The sequence below is a fragment of the Ptychodera flava genome, chromosome 8 (genome assembly GCF_041260155.1).
Source record: "Ptychodera flava strain L36383 chromosome 8, AS_Pfla_20210202, whole genome shotgun sequence".
Classification (NCBI taxonomy): Eukaryota; Metazoa; Hemichordata; class Enteropneusta; family Ptychoderidae; genus Ptychodera; species Ptychodera flava.
The window spans coordinates 39,426,035-39,449,349 of NC_091935.1; the positions used below are offsets into that span (position 1 = coordinate 39,426,035).

At 35.8% G+C, this 23,315-nt stretch overlaps 1 protein-coding gene across 1 annotated transcript; it reads left to right on the forward strand.

Moving 5' to 3' along the window:
• The first annotated feature begins 381 nt into the window (after window positions 1-381).
• LOC139139314 (leucine-rich repeat-containing protein 40-like) lies at window positions 382-23,268 on the forward strand. Its single transcript, XM_070708193.1, has 13 exons — window positions 382-660; window positions 2,289-2,470; window positions 2,760-2,833; window positions 4,102-4,231; window positions 4,670-4,793; window positions 5,443-5,585; window positions 6,250-6,422; window positions 12,396-12,486; window positions 12,950-13,107; window positions 19,670-19,777; window positions 20,838-20,948; window positions 21,294-21,557; window positions 22,156-23,268. The coding sequence occupies exons 1-13, from the start codon at window positions 525-527 to the stop codon at window positions 22,262-22,264; spliced, it is 1,803 nt and encodes a 600-aa protein (XP_070564294.1). The 5' UTR covers window positions 382-524; the 3' UTR covers window positions 22,265-23,268.
• Window positions 23,269-23,315: the final 47 nt, after the last annotated feature.

Genomic DNA, 23,315 nt, shown 5'->3' on the forward strand with positions numbered 1-23,315 from the left:
CAAGTTAAAGAGAAAAAAATGCCTGTGTAGTAGGATGCAAATACAAATAAAAGCAGAAACCTGAATATGCATATAAGTGATTTTGTATTATGTATATTTGCCAGTTGTTTACAAATGCAATACTGCTAAGAGTTTTAACAACACATTGTAATTGTTTGTCAAATATGTGTCAGCAAAATTTTATAACACATCAAAAATCATTAAAATATTTATTTTTCTCTGCTGCAAAAAAAAAAAAGTAAGAGTGAGCTGTAGGAGAAAAATCTTGCTGCCAATTTCCTACAGTCCTAACATCCTAACCCCCCCCCCCCCCCCCCCCCCCGAATTCAAATAGTCTGAGCGCCAGCAATCGCGAAGTGAGGGAGGGGTAGCGCCCTCTTTGTCTAGCGTCAGCAGGAATATCTAACTTATTGTAGTGAATCCCAATCTGAATTCAACATTCCTGTACCATTTGCTCGTTCTTGAGTAGACGACACTGCTGGGCTCCCACGGGTAATCCCGGAATTTAGGAATTTACAGCAGTTATGTCGCGGAGGGGAGCCAAATTCAATCGTGCAGCATTTCAAAGACAGGAAGAGAAACCGGCGACGCCTTATGCCATTATCAAACAGGCCAGAGCAAGTGGACAGCTGAACTTGTCCAACAGAAATCTCACCGAAGGTTAGTGTAGTCAGACTTTAGCTAGCAACAGTGCTGTAGCTCGTGGTTTTGTCTACTCTGGGTGTGGGTCGGACGCACACACCCCCACACACCTCGAGCTACAGTATTGCTGCTAGCATTTTGCATGTTAATTGTTACTGTGTAACTGCAATAATTGTGTATGGCCGATGTGGCGCTACACGGACAACATACGACAGAAGAAGTTGGCCCGAACAATTGTTACCTTGTACCGTGTAATATGTATCCGATTCGAAGTCGCAGTTATGTAGTAGACAGAAGAATCTATGTTTAAGAAAACTCAATTCCATGATTGCGTTGTTGAGTGATGGGTACATGCATAACGCTATCTGATCATAATCGCTATGACACGCCCACTTCACCTAAAACTTGCACAGCATTCATAACTGTAACAGCAACATATTCCGTTAGCCAGAAGCATGTTGACTTCCACTCCAGTTGAGCTTATTTGAGTACAATGTACGTAAGGCGGATAACATGTAACTTTGGGGGCTCTGTGCGATTGTGTCAAGATATTTCAGACACCTTACGCGTACCATTGTACAAGATGACTTGTACCAGTACATACATGCTTCATGGAGCTAAAAAAGGAGAGGTGGTGTACAGTTTGACCTTATAGGTTGCTTCTGCACAAGAGTATGCCTACAATTGTGTGCAATGAAACAACTTTAACAAGGTAATAGTGGTGAAAATTACGTATGCTAAGTGTTTGATGTGAAAACAAGTTCATATTGTCAATATCTTGATACAGCCAATTCCATGATACAGTATATCTTTAGCTCACATTTGGTTTTATATATAAATACCAAAAAGAGCTTATATGATGAGTCTGAGTGGCGTCTGTATGTCTGTATATTTGTGGGTATGTGCGGCTGTATGTCCGTCACACACAAAGGCTCCCATACTGCCAAAGCTACCGTCTCAGTATTTGATGTACAGGTAGATGTAGGGGTTGAGATCTGAATTTGTTCAAATGAACACATCAGTGTCAAAAATGTGCAAATGAGGTAAGAAAAAGCGAAATCCTAGAACAGGCTTGAAACAGGCATACTCCACTGACTTGAGTCATTTCCTGTCATTGTTTATGAACTGTTACATATTAACAGACCTGCTCAAACCATAGACAGTAGAGGGGAGGAAGACCGTCTATGGTCAAACTAAGGGGGCTAGCTGCCTTTCTGCTATGCATGTTGCTAAAGTTGACCTCCAGTACCTAAAGTTTCAGACCTTAATTACTTTTGTCATTCTTGTTTTTCTGGTTTAGATATTTCTTGTTGTTTTTTTTGGTTGTACTGTGCAGAAATCATTGTCATAACATCAACGTAGAATTTTCCTGCACTGAACAGATAGAAACAACATTTATTGTTGATCTTTGGTACCCATACTGGTATGTACCAATTCTGACCAATTCGAGCCACACCGTATAATTGCGGTATTTTTTCACTTACGTGTAATATGATAATGGCAGTTTTGTGTGCAATTTGTGATTTCCCTTTATAATCATATAAATGATGGCAAAATATATGTCTTGGCAAAATACATCATAGCAATGTCACATTTTTAAGCTTCTGTGTTACACAGTGGAAACATGACCAATTTGTTTTGTACAGTTCCTCAGGAAGTTTGGAGGATTAACATTGATGTTCCTGAAGAAGGTAAAAATGTGTCTTTGGATACTGCCGGAGATCGTTGGTGGGAACAAGTAGATTTGGTGAAACTTATCTTAGCTTCCAATAAATTACAAGAAATATCAAGTGACATCACACAACTCCCAGCCCTGACTGTGTTAGATGTAAGTAGAACTGCAGAAACTTTGTGAAATATTGAGCATGACTGTACAATACGGGGTCTTGCAAAGAAATTATTTTGGAAGTATTGTTTCTGCTGCATGAATATGAACAGTTTTTCATTGTCTATATATGTTGTACCAGAAATCCCAATTTCATATCACTGTAAAATGATGAAGAGGACATGTCCCATTATTCTAAACAACCAATCAACTTATTGCTTCCTTTCACATTGGCATTCTGTAGATCAATGATATCACATCATAGCTACTTGCTGTATTGTCTGCTTTGTAGGTTCATGATAACCAACTTTCATCCATAACAGAAGCCATTGGTGAGTTGATCAATTTACAAAGACTTAATCTGAGGTGAGCATTGTCAAGTACTATCACTCATATTTCAAGCTCTTTAATGATAAAATTTCTATGGCACCTAGCATCAAAATGGAAGCAATGTTTCAAGTATTTCCAGCATCTGTATAGACAACTACCATGAAGTGGAATTTCACTTTAAAGATGCAACTGTTCTGTAGTGAATACTGGACACGTATAAAACTTGAATTAATAGTATATTAATTATATAATATTATATTAATTTATATGATATAAACTAAGATATTGTTACTCAACCACTTTTGAGAAATCTTTGCCCAAAAGCAGAGTATTATAGTTAATGACATAATCTGTTGTATTGTCTCTGACCAGTGACTAATCATGGCAGAATGACAATATACTATAAATGTGCTGGGGACGCTAGGGTCCCAAAAGATTCTTTATGTCATGTGAAATGAAAGAATACCGTAGTTCAAGACCCCTGGTGAAATTACTATGCATCTGTACATAATTAGCATGCTAAGAGTTTATCATTATTGATAATATTCCCCCATTTTCAAAGTTTATCAATCTGGTTTTTGTTTTGTTCTTTTCAAATTTTATGCAATGAGGATAAGACGTTATAAGTCCCACTATGCCTGATAATGTGCAAACTGTCAAACTTTTGAAGTAACCTAGGTTTCAAAACGTTGACTTTCACTTACCATACCAGTAGCAGACAATAAATCTTTATGTGCATAGCAATGTAGCAAAAACATCACTGCCTGTCTGAAAGCATGTCGATATTATGAAAAGGACAAAGATCACTACCTGAATAGTTGATATAAACACTGATGAACCTCTCCTGCATATGCGCGTTGTTCTATATAAAATTTGGATGAATGACAGTGCAAAAATATGTAAAGTGTTGAAATGAAGATGTTTTTATCGTGGGTCTATAGATTCAACAAGTACATTGAATTTATAAGTAAATTATAATTCAATGGTGCTTCAAATTTATCCATAACATTTCCAGACTGACCTGTCTAAAATTATTTTGTTTTGTTTTTTCTCTCCCCCCTCTCTCTCTCTCTCTCTCTCTCTCTCTCTCTCTCTCTCTCTCTCTCATTAACATTGCCTCTATAAATGCAATAATGACGGCTGGCTGATATACAAAGAGAAAAAGCTGTCACACTACATAAATGTTAAGTCTTTTACTTTGTATCTCCAAAACATTCCTACTATCTCTTGCCTATACATTATCTATGCCTTACCATGAAAGAAAGCAGATGTTTGAATGCTGATTTCTTTTCATTTTATTTCAGTCACAACAAACTGATATCTCTACCAAGTGAAATATCCAACCTTTTCAACTTAGTATTTCTACATGTTGAACATAATGAACTTTGTGAATTAGGAGATGAAATAGGCACTCTTCGCAGTCTAGAGGATCTGGTAAGAAGTATATATTTTAGATTTAAATTTAGCTTTCGTGATGAAATTTCAAATCCAAACTTTTATCATAGCAGCCAGCAAACAAGTTGTTGGCAGATGAATCCTTCCTGAATGACAGCACTTCTCAATGAAAGGCATCAGCAGTCAGCAATGTGTTGCCTAAGTCATAAGTGGCAAACTTATCAAGTTAGCTGACAGAGCACACTCTGTACCTGTGCAATTTATTTTTTAGGTACTTTCCAAGATCACATACAATATATTTAGGACACAACAAAGTGAGATCAGGCATACAGTACTCTGCATGTCAGATATTCTCAGTTCTCAAATTCTAAAATGTTTCAGTAGCTATGGTTACAAGTCTTGTTGCTGTATAGCCATCACCTATTAAATGGTCGTCACATTTATGAAAGAAGGTAATATTTGTGTTTACATCACTAGGATCTGTCTCACAATCATTTGGTTGCCATACCAACAACAATAGGACGCTTGACAAGACTGATGAAGTTGAACTTATCAAATAATACATTGCAAACATTGCCACCTGAAATAGGAAATCTGGAAAGTAAGTTGACAATTCTCATAGCAATAATTACAATCAAGAAATACTTTGAGCTTTAGTCTGTTCATGCCCAATTACTTTTCCATATGATTCATTAGGAAAAGTTCAAAGGATTGTACTGGTAGATGTAACCTAAGTATTTTTTCTTTGTTTTTCAAAACTATTCAACTAATGTTTGCTATTCTACTTACTTAAACAAAACAAACTGACCAAGTTTTGAACATCATACTCTGCAGAAAATAGTATTATTTTGTAAATGGACTTTGATGTCAGGGTTCAAAATTTATACTGGCATCAAACACTTGTGAGATTCTGTCACAGTCCATCTGGATGTGGAATTCTATTGTTTCTAATTGACAGGCAGCCTTTACAAACTTTTACATCTTTTACAACAGATAAAAATACAAGAATTCAGCGACAGTTCATGATGTAGCTTTGATAGTTTGTGAAAGGTTTCATAGTATTTTGATGTTGCAGAAGTATACTGCGGTTAAAATATTTTCCTTCCAATGATAAAAAAACTGTCCTGCATTAAGAAGTCGTGAAATGCACTATCACTGTTCATATTATCAGTAGTCTAATGATTTAGAGATTATAACCGGGTCATATTCTCATCCATTGCATCATGTTTTATTATTATTCCACATAACAGATGTACGAATATTAGATCTGAATCACAACAAGTTAAAGTACATCCCAGTTGAAATTGGCAAAATGAAGTCACTAGAGCAACTTTACTTAAGACATAACCAGCTACAAGAACTTCCAGAGCTACCAGCTTGTAGATCATTAAAGGTCAGTATTAGTACAGTGTGGCAAGCACTCATCTAATAGTGAACAAGTAAGCATTATAGCGCCATTTTGCAAAAGTAAAAAAATTAAAAAGTGATAAGAAATTTATCTTTGCAATAGTGAAGAGCAGTACTAGTAATTTTGCCATCTCCTACAAGGTTCGTCAGTCCTCAGTACACTTGTGTCAAAACAGCTTACCTTCATTTGTCCCTAAACTTATGGTTGGTGGAAACTAAACAGCACAGATTTGTCAATATTTTATTCTGCAGTGATTATTTCATGAAAACATAAAATAGAGTCAAACATGCAGCCTATGGAAAACTAACATGATTGCTAAAAGTACCTGCCATATTCTTGAGCAAAAACTTTCAGTCAGGATAAAAGAAACAGAAAATCCTTTGAATATTTTTTCATAAATTTAAATTTGTTATTATCGTCATGTAATGTTAATAAAGACATTGTCAATTTGGCTTTTCTAAATCATTGTCAGGTGAGAGTATCAATGTTAATCGTAAAAGGAAAGTGAAAAATTACAGTTTATAAGTTGATTTAGTTGATTTGATTAAAATGTAGAGTTCAACCTTTATCTTGTGTTGTCATACGTCATGTCAGACTTAATTGTAAACATCACTTGAATGTTTTCACCATGTCTCTTTGTTTCTTGTAGGAGTTGCATGTTGGTAATAACCAAATCACAGAGCTATCCAAGGCACATTTACAACATCTGGGCTGTATTTCCGTCTTAGATGTGAGGGATAATAAAATCAAAACTGTACCAGATGAAATTGCAATGTTGGAAAGCCTTCAGAGATTGGATCTGACAAATAATGATATCACCAGGTATGTCCTTGTAAAATGATGAGTCACCTTTGGTAAACTGTACATGCTGACATGTTATTTGTTGAACCTTTGAACTTTGGACTATTTCTATAGATGTTCTTAGTAGCCACTTATACAGTACATCATGAGCAATACTTCTATATGGTTGGTCAAAATTCCAGAATTATGTATCAAAGCTGTCATTGATGTTCTTTGCAAGCATTCTCATGATACTGGGATAATTTGTACGCATGAGTTATAAGCAAATAAGCAGAAATTGTTCAAAAAAATGGGAAAAATTCCAAACTTAGAAATTTTTCCTTTCACTTTAGCATTTGCTCAAAGAATAATAACAGTATTTTAATACAATTTTGTTCAAAACAAAGATGGCAAAATGACTGATATGCAAATGAGCAATATAAATGTGATAAGGCCAAAGTAATTAAATTCTTTGTTTTGCGTCCCTACCCGCCTAGGTTTTTAAGGTTTTCATGAAAAAGACACAGTGTATTTGAATAGGAAATTTTAGGACATAACTGCTTAGCTTTTCTGAACTAAAATTTTGTTACAATTATTTATTTGCTGCTATCAAATTACATTGTGTTAATTTTCTCGTGTGTGTTTTTCAGTCGCTTAGACGCGTACCTTTTCCCATTTAGAGTGGACGCAAAACAAAGAATTTAATTACCTTGGCCTAAACTGTCAAAAATGAAGTCAAACACTATGGGAGGTAGGGCTTTGAAATTATAAATTGGTAGGTATATTCCTATTTTCATGCAAAAATTTATGCATGTGCAAACCAAGTTGATGAGATGACTATTAAGCAAATGAGAACGTAAATCTTTAAAACATAGGGCCAAAGTCCCTGAAGCTACTATAGACATGGATACAAAATTAAGTATTTCCTGACTGTATGAAATTATCTCACTAAGGTCATCCTAGGGACATGTAAACCAAATATTAAAGCTGTCTGACCAGCGGTTTTGAAAAAACAAGCGACTCAACAGTTGACAGAGCTCTGCTGTGTTATGTAGAGAATAACCTTTTGTGACACATGAATTGATGAAGAAGGTGGATATCTTTGATAGCTCATTTCAGGATGGCCTGACCAAAAATGGAAAAAATTCCGTAAAAATACAGATTTGCATATTTCATGAGACTATATTAGTCTATAATAGCAAATAAACGAGAGTTAATTACATTCTAATTAAAGTAAACAAGACTTGCTTAAATCAAGATTTACGTCATAATAAAACAGCATATCTGTCAGGTTATAAAGAATCTTGAGCTGGTTATCTTTTAATATCAGTATTTTCATCCTATTAACCAAGCACATTATAACTTTCAAATTAACATTGTAAGTAAGTTCTGTTGAATAAGTTGAGACTGTACGTACTCAGAGAAAGCACACTGAAGAGACAAATGTTTGTAACTTAAGAAGTTCAAGGTCATCAAAAGCATTATAAGGAATCATGTTACACTTTCATTGCACTGTTTACACAGATTGCATAATTGCTATAAATAGCACGAGGAATCTTACAGCCCAGCTTTACCATAAAAACCCTATCACTTTGACCATTCTTTTAATTGACCACTCTATTTTTTTCCTCAAAAAGTAATCTTATTTTATCCTTACCACGTCAACCATAAATGGAAATTAGAACTTTCTCTATCTCTATTTATTTGACCACCCTATCATGACAAACTATTATGAGCAATTTCTTTTAGATAACATAAATGGTGGTTCAGAATATATCAAAGTTGGGATTCAGGAAAGTTGCCTTTACACGTTTTAAACCTTTCACCACCATGGTTTGTCCCAAATCCATTGTTTTCTATGGTAAAGTTAGACCTGTACACAGGGAACTGGGGGTGAAAGGGTTAATCTTCCAAGATGGTAAGCATTTCACTATGAACTGTCAAAAAAAGTTGAACTTTCTGATAATTCCACACTAAAATTATTTTGCCTTTGATGATTTCCTAATTAATTCAATTATTTAAAATCATATTAATCATTTTTTTCTGGGTGAATTGATAGGATTTATACAGTACAAGAATTACATACAATGTAAGTCAAATTTTGACCAAACATGACAAAAAAATTCCTTAAAAATACACATTTGCATATTTCATCACAATTTGAACAAATCTAAGTTGGGTTATCCCTAGGGACCTGTATACCAAATAACAAAGCTGTCTGACCAGCGGTTATGAAGAAGAAGATTTTTTACAAAAAACACCTTTTTTGGCATTAATTTGCCTATTTTCAACAATATCAAAAAATTAAAAAAATAGTTTCTCAAAATCATATTTTTCATCTACACAACAAATATCAAATCAGTAAGTACTGCGGTTCTCAAGATATTTGAGTGGACGGACGCCTCACAAACGGACATACATACATACATACATACATACATACATACAGACTGACGACGGACGCCGGACGGATACCCATCCCAATAGCTTCTATAGACTATAGTCTATAATAGCTAAAAATGATGAACAATTCTGTACTGAAAATGTTAAATTTCTAAGACTCAAATAGCTGTAGCTGGTATAATATAATAATAATAATTTATTTTCTAAAGCGATTTCCATCAATAAAATATCAAACCGCTTTACAATAAAATACAAGATGAAAATACAATAATAATAAAAGTACCATAAAAATGCTCTGGTTAAAATACAACAATTACATTAAAATACTCCGTTAAAAATACAAACTCTACAATGCAACATGATACGAACATCAAAACGATGACTTAATCATTATAGTACTTTCTGAAGAGATATGTTTTCAGAGATGTTTTAAAAGAGGCAACAGATGGTGACAATCTAATTTCTTTTGGTAAGGCATTCCATAAAGTGGGAGCAGCATTAGAAAAAGAACGGTAACCAAAATGTTTCTGTTCCCAGTTCACCGGCTCCAAAATTGGTGTGAACGCTGAGCGTGTAAACCGTTTAAGAACGTGAACTGTGATAAGATCAGAAAGATAAGCAGGTGCTTGATCATGCAAAATTTTATACACAAAAAGAAGAATTTTGAAATTAATTCTAGCATGGATAGGCAACCAGTGAAGCTCACGTCTCACTGGTGTGATGTGTTCATGCATTTTTGTGCGTGTAACTAGCGAGCAGCAGAATTTTGAAGTAACTGAAGTTTACAGAGGTATTTGTCTTCGATACCGAACAGCAAGCTGTTGCAGTAATCGAGACGTGATGTTACAAAAGCATGCACGAGTCTTTCAGTGTTTGAACGATCTAAAACATTTCTAATACGACCAATTCTATGTAGAGCGAACGATGCACACTGACATAATTTCAAAATTTGAGTACTCATATCTGCACAGCAATTTAAATAAACACCAAGATCACGAACAGATTTAGACGTAGTAACATCAGTGGTCCCTACTCGAAGAGATGACAGATCAACTGATTTCTTAAACTTTGAATAGAAGTGGATCACTTCTGTCTTAGCATCATTCAAAACCAACCGATTTTCAATCATCCATTGACGAATATCATCAATACAATGTTCAACTATGAATGCTGAGTCGACAGCACGCTCACATATCAGATACAACTGAGTATCATCTGCAAATAACATCAAATCCAGTGCATGTTTGATAATTATGTCTTCTAATGGTGCCGCGTACAGCGTGAAAAGTATTGGGCCCAGCCCGCTTCCCTGAGGGACACCACAATCAGATCACTTGGGGTTGACAATATACCATCAATACACACAGTCTGAGTTCTATCACATAGGTAGGACTGAAACCAAGCAAGTGCCTTGCCCTTAATGCCAAACCTGTGCTCTAAGCGATACAACAATACCTTGTGATTGATAGTGTCGAACGCAGCGGTCAAATCAAGTAGTGAAAGAATAACTTCTTTATGACTGTCAAGTGCACGTAAAATGTCATTTTGAACTCTCAGTAAGGCACTTTCTGTGCTATGATTATGTCTGTAGGCCGACTGGTATTTAGAATATAAAGAAAACTGACTAAAATACACATCAAGTTGGATTAAAACAACTCTCTCCAGAAATTTATGCTCAAATAACAGATTAGAAACAGGCCTATAATTGGATAAAACATTTGAGTCAAGACTGGGCTTTTTCAATAAAGGACGAACTAGAGCTTGCTTGTACATTTTAGGAACTGTACTCGAATGAAATGAGGCATTCACTATTTTGACTAAATCATGTATTACATTAGGAAGACACAGTTTCAACAGTTTAGTCGGAATAGGGTCTAGTGCACAAGACTTAGAATTCATGGCATCAATGATTTTAATAAGACTGGCTTTATTAACAGGAGTGAACTCGTTAAAAGAATACGGTAGTGACTCATTACCTTTTCTAAGGCCAGGGACTTTGGAAATTGGTCTCTGAGCTTAGAAATTTTGTTTGAAAAGAAGTCTGAAAAAGACTGAGCCAATTGAGTTTTATCATCATGAATTGGTAAAACTGAAGCAGAGGATTTCTTTTCACCTATTAAATCGTCAACGATGCTAAATAGTTTAGTCTGATCAGCTGTTTCAATACGATTCCTGTGATAAGATGCAAGTGCTTCAGTACAGAGTCTATTATAGTTCGCACGTTTTGCCGTAAAGATCAATCTGTTTACTTCAAGCGGATTTTTCCTCCATTGCCTTTCAACTTGCCAAAGATCACATTTGGCTTCACGCAGGGTCGTGTCATACCAAGCGGTGTGTGGTTTGTCACCGACCATTTTCACCTTGGCCGGAGCAACAATATCCAATACATATGACATGTCCTCATGGAAGCGCTCAGCCAATTCAGAGAGATGTTCATGGAGGCATTTACTAGATGCATTTTTGTTCAATCAAAGTTGGATAAGTCATTGATACTAGAATGAGAAAATACATGTAAAAAATGATCAAAAATTGTAAAATCATAAACTGCCGGAACTAAGAAAAATTTAAAGCTTGTTAGATGTATTCCTGTTCTTATACACATTTCAGATTATTTGTATTTTATTGTAAGTAAGTAATCAGATGAGTAATTTTGAAATGAGCAAAATAAATCATGAACAGAATTTGTGGCATTTTCAAACATTGTTCAACTAGAAGCATGCTGCCATTAATGGCGGTATTTTTTCTTAATGGTAAACCGCCCTGTCAGCCACATCATGCTTTCCTGCATGATGTTATAGCATGGCTCTGGCAGATCACTTTACAATTATCTATTTGGTCAGCTACAAAGTGATAGATGTAAATGTTAACTGAAAGAAGACTGGATACAGTGTAGTGTACTAGCTACAATATCATTATGGAAGACTGAATCTATAGCATGCATTAAATTTGTTGTAAAAATGTATTATACTTGCAAATCTTTTATTCTGCTGGTTTCAAAGACCTTGACTTTGCACCAAGGATGACAAGTTCAAAAGTAACACTTCCTCATCGCTGAACCATATTCCTGTGATACAAGTCGCATCCCAGTATAGCGATGTATCATTTCTTTGATGAAGATTGTGTGCAATGTTCCATAGTGAGTGAGCATATACCAGTACTTCATGAACTCTGCAGTGTGTGGAGGGGTCTTAGTCAGAAAAATTAACAACCTAGTGCAATTATTGAACCAAAGTTTTGAAGAATGGGATTTATCCAAGAGGTTTTGACTGTGAAGTCTTTGCTAGGTCAGTGTTTTGACTAGATGCTGTATAAAGTGGTGTGAATCAAATCAAGGAATCACTGAATTCTAAATACCTATGCGTATACATGGTCCCTCATTTGGGCCCATAGTGTATATAAAGTGCCTGTTTGATCTCTGAATTAATTACATCCTCCACAACCTGTATCATTGGTGTTTTGTACTTTTGAATCTCCTTGAAGTCAGTTTAGAAGTACAAACAGAAGACATGTCATCCACAGTGACCCTGTATTTCAGAGCTATTAATGTTTTTAACTTTCTGTATGCAAATTATAATAGATGACATCATCATGTTTTCTGGTTTACTTTTCTAGCTTACCTTACAAGATGGGCAACCTTGCCAACTTGAAGTCTTTGGTGTTAGATGGAAATCCCCTTAGAAGTGTACGCAGAGATATTGTCAATGTAAGAACAATTTATTATTTTTGCACTGTCATGTGAATTTTGCAAAGTAATCTCCAGCTGAGTTCAGAAACTCTGCATTGTTCATTTGATGGCAAGTTATTCAGAACATACGGTACAGTAATTTGTGTCCTTCAGAAAAACATGAACATCATTATTTTAAAACTTTTGACATCAAACTTTGTATCATAAATAAACACTTTAGAACTGATCAATCAAGAAAGTTTTGATTATCAAAATTCACAACCACAAGAAATATTTATTTGAAGTGACATTGCATGAAAAGTCACAATATTTCCTGATAACCACATGAACTGTTAAAGTTTCCATATTTTGAAATTGTCGACACTTCCAAGATTGCTCACATTAATGTCAATGATGTAAATATAATCATGTTATATGAAAGAGGATGTTGCTGACATAGGAGTTCTCAACTCCTAATCCTAATCTATGACTTGTGACACAGAGAGGAACCCAGGCAATTTTGAAACATTTAAGGAGCAGGATAGAGGAACCACCAACCGATGACACAACAGATGGAAGCCCTGTCAATGAAGGAAGTGGTGCTTCCATAGCAAGTATTGGAATGGTTGCTGCGGTACAGGGAAAGACACTGGATTACAGGTGAATATGCTATCTAGTATCAGTTGATTGGGCTGACAGTTTGGAGAACTTAACGTACACTGTAGACACATTGAATGTGGTGTGAATAAAGGTACTCACCCTTTGGCTGTGAAAGTCAAATCTAGGAATTCCGTCATAATATCAATGCTGGATTTTGAACTTCTATTATGAGTGTATAGGTAGGAATTATAACTTGCAAAGATCCCATCCAAAAAAATGTGTATTTTTTATTAGAGTCAATATTCCCTGAAAGACAACAATTACGTCAGATTACCTTTCAGAGGGGAAGTGGTTGAGGGAAAATCGTGTGTGTCATCCTTCAACTTACTTTTTATGCTTGACAGTTTTTATAATTACTTGATCTATACAAGTTTAGCAGCAGTTGTTTTAAGTGATCTTATTCAGGCAGTGATCTGGAAATTATTCTGAATCAATACCAGTGTTCGAAATAATCGGTGGCAATGGTGGCATTTGCCACCAAAACCTGTCAATCTGCCACCAATTTTTTTTTCCGGTGGTATTTTTCTGCCACCACATTTTGGTCATCATGTCATCGATCCTACGGCTTGAATGAAGGAACACTGAAGGAATACGCGTTGGCCTTAGAAAGCTACTTCGTTTACATTTGCAATCCAACTGAAATTTGGGCTGTCGCAAAATAGTTGTCCTTTGGGAATAGATTTGGGCCGCGTCCGCACTTATTCACACCTACCGCACCGGTATCGGTACGAGAGAAAGGGCCGACGTAAATTTACCGATGTCCTATGTGACCTCTGACCTATTAAAGTTCAAAATGGCGTATTTGAATAATGAGACGCCGTTTCTACTGTTCTTGATTTTCGTGCGTTTTTTACGCACAAGAAGGGCAAATATGACCACACTTGCCCTTCTAATCATCAGAGAGACCTTCTCTATTTATTGGATGAGCATAGGGTATATGTAGTAGTACGATGGTGGTGGAGAAATCATCAATGCAGGGCATTTTTAACATCGTTGCTGACGTCTCGTACGTGCTCTGTAAATCGAATGACATGGTCTTGCTTGTGGAGCAAAAGTTGTTGGGAAGATAACTTTTACATATATGAAATGATAAACTGGATTGAAAACTTCCGATATGTGTAAAATTTAGTTTCAGACACCGTTTGTTTTGTGTGAATAGGGTGACTAGTTCAACCTCGATCCATGGCGGAGGCCTTGGTCAACTGGGACCAGGGCCGACGCAATGTGATCCACACACATGAATTTGCGTCGGCCCTGAACCCCCTTCTTGCCGGGGACAGCGGAAAAACTCATTAGCATTTTGGCATGAATGAAAACGTAGCGTGAATCCAAACTTGTGATTGGCTAATATCGATGACAGTAGCTTTTGTACACTTGTCATTAGCTACTATAGACTATAGTCTATAGAAGCTATTGGGATGGGTATCCGTCCGGCGTCCGTCGTCAGTCTGTATGTATGTTGTATGTATGTATGTATGTCCGTTTGTGAGGCGTCCGTCCACTCAAATATCTTGAGAACCGCAGTACTTACTGATTTGATATTTGTTGTGTAGATGAAAAATATGATTTTGAGAAACTATTTTTTTTAATTTTTTGATATTGTTGAAAATAGGCAAATTAACGCCAAAAAAGGCGTTTTTGGTAAAAAATCTTCTTCTTCATAACCGCTGGTCAGACAGCTTTGTTATTTGGTATACATGTCCCTAGGGATAACCCAACTTAGATTTGTTCAAATTGTGATGAAATATGCAAATGTGTATTTTTAAGGATTTTTTTTTCCATTTTTGGTCAAAATTTGATTTACATTGTATGTAATTCTTGTACTGTATAAACCCTATCAATTCACCCAGAAAGAAATAATTAATAGGATTTTAAATAATTGAATTAATTAGGAAATCATCAAAGCCAAAATAATTTAAGTGTAGAATTATTAGAAAGTTCAACTTTTTTGACAGTTCATAGCGAAATGCTTACCATCTTGGAGGATTAAAACATGTAAAGGCAACTTTCCTGAATCCCAACTTTGACATATTCTGAACTGTCATTTATTGTGCCCTGTATGTTATCTAAAAGAAATTGCTCAAAATAGTCAATAGAGACAGAGATAGAGATAGAGAAAGTTCTAATTTCCATTTATGGTTGACTTGGTAAGGATAAAATAAAATTACTTTTGGAGGAAAAAAATAGAGTGGTCAATTAAAAGAGTGGTCAAAGTGATAGGGTTTTTATGGTAAAGCTAGGCTGTAAGATTCCTAATGTGCTATTTATAGCAATTATGCAATCTGTGTAAACAGTGCAATGAAAGTTACATGATTCCTTATAATGCTTTTGATGACCTTGAACTTCTTAAGTTTCAAACATTTGTCTCTTCAGTGTGCTTTCTCTGAGTATGTACAGTCTCAACTTATTCAACAGAACTTACTTACAATGTTAATTTGAAAGTTAAAATGTGCTTGGTTAATAGGATGAAAATACTGATAAAGGTAACCAGCTTAAGATTCTTTATAACCTGACAGATATGCTGTTTTTCTTTGTTTTTTTATGACGTAAATCTTGATTTAAGCAAGTCTTGTTTACTTTAATTAGAATGTAATTAACTCTCGTTTATTAGCTACTATAGACTATAGACTAATATAGTCTATAGAAGCTATTGGGACGGGTATCCGTCCGGCGTGCACCGTCAGTCTGTATGTATGTATGTATGTATGTATGTATGTATGTATGTATGTATGTATGTATTTATGTATGTATGCAAATTAGCGCCAAAAAAGGCGTTTTTGGTAAAAAATCTTCTTCATAACAACTGGTCAGACAGCTTTGTTATTTGGTATACAGGTCCCTAGGGATAACCCAACTTAGATTTGTTAAAATATGCAAATCTGAATTTTTACGGATTTTTTTTCCATTTTTGGTCAGGCCATCCTGAAATGAGCTATCAAAGATATCCACCTTCTTCATCAATACATGAGTCACAAAAGGTTATTCTCTACATAACACAGCAGAGCTCTGTCAACTGTTGAGTTGCTTGTTTTTTCAAAACCGCTGGTCAGACAGCTTTAATATTTGGTTTACAAGTCCCTAGGATGACCTATGTGAGATAATTTCATACAGTCAGGAAATACTTAATTTTGTATCCATGTCTATAGTAGCTTCAGGGACTTTGGCCCTATGTTTTAATTGTTGCCCTCTGTGATAGCAGCATATGCAGTCATGCGGCATAAAATAAATGCATATTGTGACATTTTTTAAAACAGAGCCAAACTGCAGAATTACATGTTTTGATAGGCTGTTCTTGATTACAGTTACAGCTGTCAAGTCGATGTTTTGCATATTCTATAAACATGTGCAGTGTTCAGACTGAGACTGTATGTGCTGCCCGGTTACCGGTGTGTTTCATCATGAAGCTAAAAATAACGGTTGCCTTTGACAACTCTGTGCTCTTTCTTTGCTCAAATGACAAAATTAATGGTCGTTTACATCAAAAAACGGTAATAAAATTACGGGATTTTAATTCCTGTGACCAATTTAATTTGGTTTAGGAGAACAACAGAGAGTTTTGTTCCGGAGTTCGTTTTACATTTGAAGGTCGTGACCTGACTGACAACTGGCAAGAGAAAATGCAAATTTGTACCAGACGCAACATTCAAGTCACACATGCAAATAGTAATTTGTGTTAAAAGTAGACCTCTTGTTCTGCGGTATACATGTTGCATATTTATTTTTTTGGGAATAGAGATTGTTCAGAATTATTTTAGATGATTTCTTTCTGTTTTGTTTTAACGGACAGCCAAGGTTATGTAACATCATAATATATTTAACACTGCTCCTCAAGTTGTCTGAGTGAATAAGCAGTCTAATTTTTCCATGAACACTACTAGGTGAAAGTGCATTGTACAGTTTTTGTGTGCTGACCACAAGGCACAAAATCGAAATGGCGACAAAGAGAACAATTGAATCATTTTCATCAAGAAAAGACTAACAACTTTGGAAGGTAATCAACTTTTTATTGATGCTGGTACAGTCTTGACCCCATTCATGGAGGTGAACCAATTCTGTGTTCAGACATTGTGTTTAGCTTCTGTTGTACAATAAACCCTCAAGAAAATGAGGGTCCGATTTTACTATGATCTACATTTCTTTTTAAAGCTGACTGCATTTTATTGGCTTGCTATAATTACTGTTGTGCTCTGCTTAACCGTAGTGTTTCATTTCATTTTTTAAATAACTTTTTTAAAGGTGGTAGTTCTGAGATATCTGCTGGTAATGGTAGCCCTTCTACTCAGCCCTCTGCTGTTAGGTCCCAGCATGGCATTAACCAAAATGGTGGTAATGGTGTTGATTCTGATGCATGTGGTAACCCAGTGCTATCCACGCCAGCTTCTAGCAGTAGTTGTAGTGACAGCTCCTTATCAACTAACATTAAACCAATACCCACCCAGCTGATTTGTCGTTCATCAACTTCAGCAACACACACTGTGCAGTTGAAAACTTTACAGAAATGGAAAATGTTGCCAGAAATATCAGGCCAAACATGGTTGAAATATGAGACGGACAAAGACGACAGTACATTAATAAAGAGAATATGGTGTAGTATTTGTAGGGAGCATGCTAAAAACAAAAGCATTAATTTGGTAGTTGGAACAACAAACATAAAGAAAGATGTAGTTCTTAAGCACAAGAAATCAAAGGAACATGCAGCTGCAACAAAAACATGGCTAGCACAACAGAAGTTAAGTCGAAAAGAACACACTGATATCATGAGAGGTATTAAGGGGATGGAAGAAGAGAAAAACATACAGATGATAAAACTATTCAATACAGCACACTATTTAGCAGTCCATGAGCGCCCCTTTACTGATTTTCCTGATTTAGTAAAACTACAAAACACTAATGGTGCTGAACTTGGGGAGAACTATTGCAATGATAAAGGGGCAAAATGTTTGTGGCAAATATTGCTGGTGTGTTATTTGATGATGTCAAAGAACTCCTTCATGATAGTGATTTCTTTTCTGTGCAATGTGATGGTAGCACATATCGAAGTGATGTTGAACGTGAGCTTGTCTTTGTCAGAGTTATGAAAAACGGCTACCCGTCAATGATTTATTTGTCACTAGAAAAATTAGAGCATGCTAATGCGGATGGTGTCATAGCTGCACTAGATTCTGCTTTTGCAAGATTTGGTTTTACACCAGTAGAATGGAAGCACAAATTGGTTTGGTGCAGATAATACAGCTTCCATGAGGACCACTTTCAGGCTTGCTTGGTGTTTGATCCCCTGAACTGGCCTGAAGAGCCAGAAGTCTTGCATGCATACGGCATTGATGAAATCAGGGGGTTAGCTGAGAAGTATGGCCCAGTCTTAGGAGATACCTTTGATCTGCCAACTACTCTGCATGAATGGCTTAATATCAAATTGCTTGTTACAGCTTGTTAGAGCTCAACAGAGATTCAGGAGAAAGCATCCCCTTTCTATATTTGAGACTCTCTTCTTGGAAGATGCTGAAAGGGAAGAATTCAGTAGTATTTTGAAAATCATACATATCACACTAATTTATCCTCTGTCTACTGCTGTGTGTGAGAGGGGTTTTCTATAATGAAAGCAATCAAAAGTGATGGAGGTGCAGACTGAATACACAGACATTAGATGAGCTCATGAGAGTCAAAATTCATGACCAGAACTTGGCTGGTCAAATGCAGAGAGCAGTAAACAGGTGGTGGTTAACTGGCAACACTCGGCGAAGGCCATATGTTACTCCCTATGGCCCAAGGGGTGACTTTGATAGTGCTAGTTCTGGTGAGATTCTGATTAAGTGTCAATTAAGGGACATGACAATGTTACTGTGAACCTTGGCTGTGGTAAAATCTTGATTGAACAAAGAAAGTTTTTTTTTCAATCACAGTACAGTAAATGTACATTTTCAAATTACCCCTATGAATTTGACTTTGATAGCCACCGAACTAGATTTCTGAGAGAATTGCACATATCCCCTGTTAATAATGTTCTTGTGACATGTTCATTGTACACTGTTGAAAAAAACGTGTAACATTGTTCATAGTCCTTTCATGCATTGTATTCACATTGGTGATATACATAATAAAAAACTTGCAATTGATAAGCCACTATGGGTTGACTTTTTGTGATGTGTACTCACCCACAGATAATAAATAGAACATAATATTCAAGATCTTATGAATTAAGAATGAGTATTATACTGATCACATGATGTGTCAAACTGCCACCAGATTTTTTATAATTGCCACCTGATTTCAGATCTGGTGGCAAACTTTTGCCACAAGAAATAAAAAAGTATTTCTATCCCTGAATACATACCGTGTAAGAATGATGACAGTATTTCACTGTCACAGAGAAGTGTTATCCCGAATACCAAATATTGTTTACTACATATAATGGTACATGTTTGCTTGTACATTTATCTACCAAGACAGCAGAAGCATTGTGCATAATATTATGAGAATGTTGAGGTTTCACAGGTGACATTGTTCCTATATTTATGAAACTACAGTATTGGCATTCAATCACTGTTGTTTTGCTTTTTCCTAGTGATAAGAAAGCAAGTACTGTACCAAGCACTCTATGGCAACCTGCTATAGATGCAGAAGTTACATCTGTCAACCTCAGTAAAAATCAACTTCCTGAACTTCCTCTCAAGTAAGTGTTCACCTTGTTGAGTACCACCTGTGTAATTTTGATGGCTAGTTGAATGTTGTACGTCAAAGAGAATGACATGGTGATAAAGTGTGATCATGACACTTGCACAGGCAGTACCTGTATATCTCGTCACATCTGCAAATTGACTGATGGGGGCTTCCTATGTAGATCATGTGATGTTGAATAGGGGTGCCATAACTTGTCAGTTTCTAAAAAGAATGTAATGTGCTGTTCTTAAAACAAGAGAGGCCTATGACACTGTACAATCATAATCATGTTTTTGATAGAGTGAAACTGACAGGTTAGTTGTCATAGAGAGTTGCTATACCATTATAGTTGGCTAAGAGTATTGAAAATACAGTGTGTAGCAAAAACAAAAATGGCTGCAGAATTGACCCTGCCTGCCAGACTTCTACAGTTGTAACACCAAATCATTGGCCTTCTAGAATTTTTGAAGTTATACATCATCATTCCTTGTGAGCCGTACTGAGAGTTAAGGTAGTACACATCTCGAAATTGAAAGACAAACTTTTGCGCAAACTTTCGGTAAAAAACTTTAAATTCCCATTTGAAATCAAGAAAAAATTGGTACAAGGAACACATTATTCATTATTTACAGGCTCTTGAAATTCAAAATGATGTCATCCCAGTGTTAACTGGATTGGACAAAATTAAATTGTAGATTTTCGCATAATAAGCTGGTGAAAACTTTCATCACTCCATGAGCTACAAAATGAACCTACACAAGTAGTCAACCAAAAGAGTTTTGTGAAAGTTTGAGAGTCCGAATAATTTCTCCAAAAGGTGCATATTACCTCAACTGCCCAAGTTTGAACTGGATTTCTTTATTATATAGGAAGACTCATTTGCATATTCAAAATAATAGTTGAATCAAATATTAGAGCAAAAGATATGTAATTTGTGATAAAAGTATCATTCTTCCTGTAATGGCAATGATTTTTTTTCCCTTGCACTTGTATTTCAAAAAATCTTATTCAGATTTTGCCAGAGTACCAGTATGTCACTCAATTTTCAATGTCATATCATAACTTTATTACAGTGTTACAGTACTTGCAAAGACAGTGACTGAACTGAATGTTGGCAATAATAAACTGAGCAGCATACCAAAGGAATTACAGATTATGGTGAACTTAACCCATCTTGATCTCAGGTAAAGTACATGATGGCATTGAGCATAAGCTATTGTGACCATCTACCGTAACATAATCTGCTGAAAATGTGTTAATCCCTGCTAGTGTATTTCCCTGTCCCCGTAGAATTCCTGCTAAAACTGCAGTGGTAGAGGATTTTGGGTCAGTCAAGAAACTATGAACATTTTTAGCTCCGAGTTCAGAAGTTTGCGATGGTCTTTTTTGTTTGAGTTGTAACAGTTACAATGTGCCACCAAGAAATTGACCCACTTTGGTCCTGTGTTTTTCAAACATTCTGTACTTTTCATGAGTTTTAATTAGTTTCATTTACAATGTATGCCTGTCATGTGTTTATTTTCATTTAGGACTAATATGTTAACCAGTCTACCACCAGACCTGCACACATTGACCAATCTCCGTGAAATAGTGCTATCCTGTAATCGCTTCTCCGAAATACCCCCTGTAGTCTACACGTTCAACAAATTGGAGAATCTACTGATCAATGATAACCAAGTCAGCTATCTTGATGTCCAAGGATTGCTACGGTTACCAGCATTGGCAACATTAGATGTTCAAAATAACAGCATTGCTCAAGTTCCACCTGAACTTGGAAATCTGACATCATTGAGGTAAAATTAATTCATTTTTCATCAGTGTTACTTATTCCAGTGCTATGCCCAGCATGATCACAATGTCTGAAGCCCTCAATTCTATCTGACTGTTCAAATTTACATCAGCCAATCAAATTTCTTGTTTAGCAAGCAATTCCACGTAATGATACTGTTTGATATTAATGCCCTGGATACATTCAGAACTCCTTACAGAAATGTAAACTATATCCATTGGAAAGAGAAAGCAATGATGTTGAACACAGCAACATGTATCGTTAGTTCATGATGGCAGTAAATGTCAACTGTTACATAACAGAACAAATAAAATTTACCAATGAAGCATGATGGACTGATGTCTTGTGATGATTAATACTGAATGTCTATAAGGTAAAAGTTCACACCTGTTGCCACACCAAATTTTCAAATGTGTATGTACACCCACACAGCTAGGTTAACATGTGTTAATTATGTAGCTTGGATCTGTTGGTACTTTCATGATTAAATAAATGTACAGCTTAATAATGAACTGGAACTGTGAGATTGCAGTCTCTTTAATGAACAGTTAAAATTGGCCTGTGTTGATAAGTATTCACTACGGTGTTATGTTCTTTTTCAGATCTCTTCAACTTAATGGAAATCTATTCCGCAATCCTCGGCCAGCTGTGCTTGCTAAAGGCACTCTTGCATTGCTGCAGTACCTGCGTGATAAAATACCGACACCATAGATAGCATTCTGTCTCAAAAGAAAAGAGTGGTTTCATTGCAATATTGATGTACCATATATGCTGATCAACACAACAAATACAGCACCAATATATTATTTCTCGACACTTGTTACTTCTATGGAAGTTTCATGAGTTTACTATCCAGCATGACTAAATTGTAAGACAACATTTACCATTAAAATACAAATCAGTATAGTTAGAATGACATCAGTATATTGATTACCATTTGTCATGTGTGATCTACAGTACTAGTGTTCACTGTCATAGGTTGTGACTGCTTGAAATTTATCTGCCACTATTATTGTAGAGTGTACACGAAGGCAGGAGCATTTGTGACATGTAGACATTATTGTGCCCCAACAAAATGCCAAAACCAACAAAGATAATGTTTTCATCTGGCAAGTCAATGCGAGGAATCATGTCAATCTCAAGCCTCCTATCTTGTTCTGTTGTAACATGATTACTATGTACCAATTTACCTAGTACTGATTGAGTATTTACTTATGACATTCAAGTATCTGTACATTTATACTGAACTACAATTAAGAAGTATAATATATTGCTGATAGATATGACATGGAAACTTTTCAAGTTTGATTGAAAATTTTTACTGATACACATATGTATCCAGCAACATATAACTTTTGATAATGAAAAATCTATGGATTGAAAACCTCTTCAATGACTATGCTACAAATTTACAAGACAGCCATGTCACCTAATGCATAGTTTGTAGTTTCGGGTTGTCTGTATATGTTCAGTATGTTCTCTAAGACCCAACATTGTGATCAGCTGACTGATTCTGCATCAAGTAACTGCTTTTATAGTAGGCTGAATCATCTTTGGACAGAGTTAGGACATTTTTGAACTTGATATTGTGTATTGCAGGCTGAAAACTTTAACATAGATTTTGAATACAAACAAAATAAAAATTGTATGTTCATCACCATTGGTAACAATGTAATAAAACAGCTTAAAACAGCTCTTGAGGTAATCATCTGAAAGTACTTGCTCTGCTGTATAGGAGAATTCCTGCACACCATAAATCATA

Excerpts from the sequence above, each read along its gene's own strand:
- LOC139139314 (XM_070708193.1), top strand. The coding sequence starts at position 525 with ATGTCGCGGAGGGGAGCCAAATTCAATCGTGCAGCATTTCAAAGACAG. Across the intron at positions 2,471-2,759 it reads CAGCCCTGACTGTGTTAGAT|GTTCATGATAACCAACTTTC; the intron begins GTAAGTAGAACT and ends TCTGCTTTGTAG. Across the intron at positions 4,232-4,669 it reads TTCGCAGTCTAGAGGATCTG|GATCTGTCTCACAATCATTT; the intron begins GTAAGAAGTATA and ends TTACATCACTAG.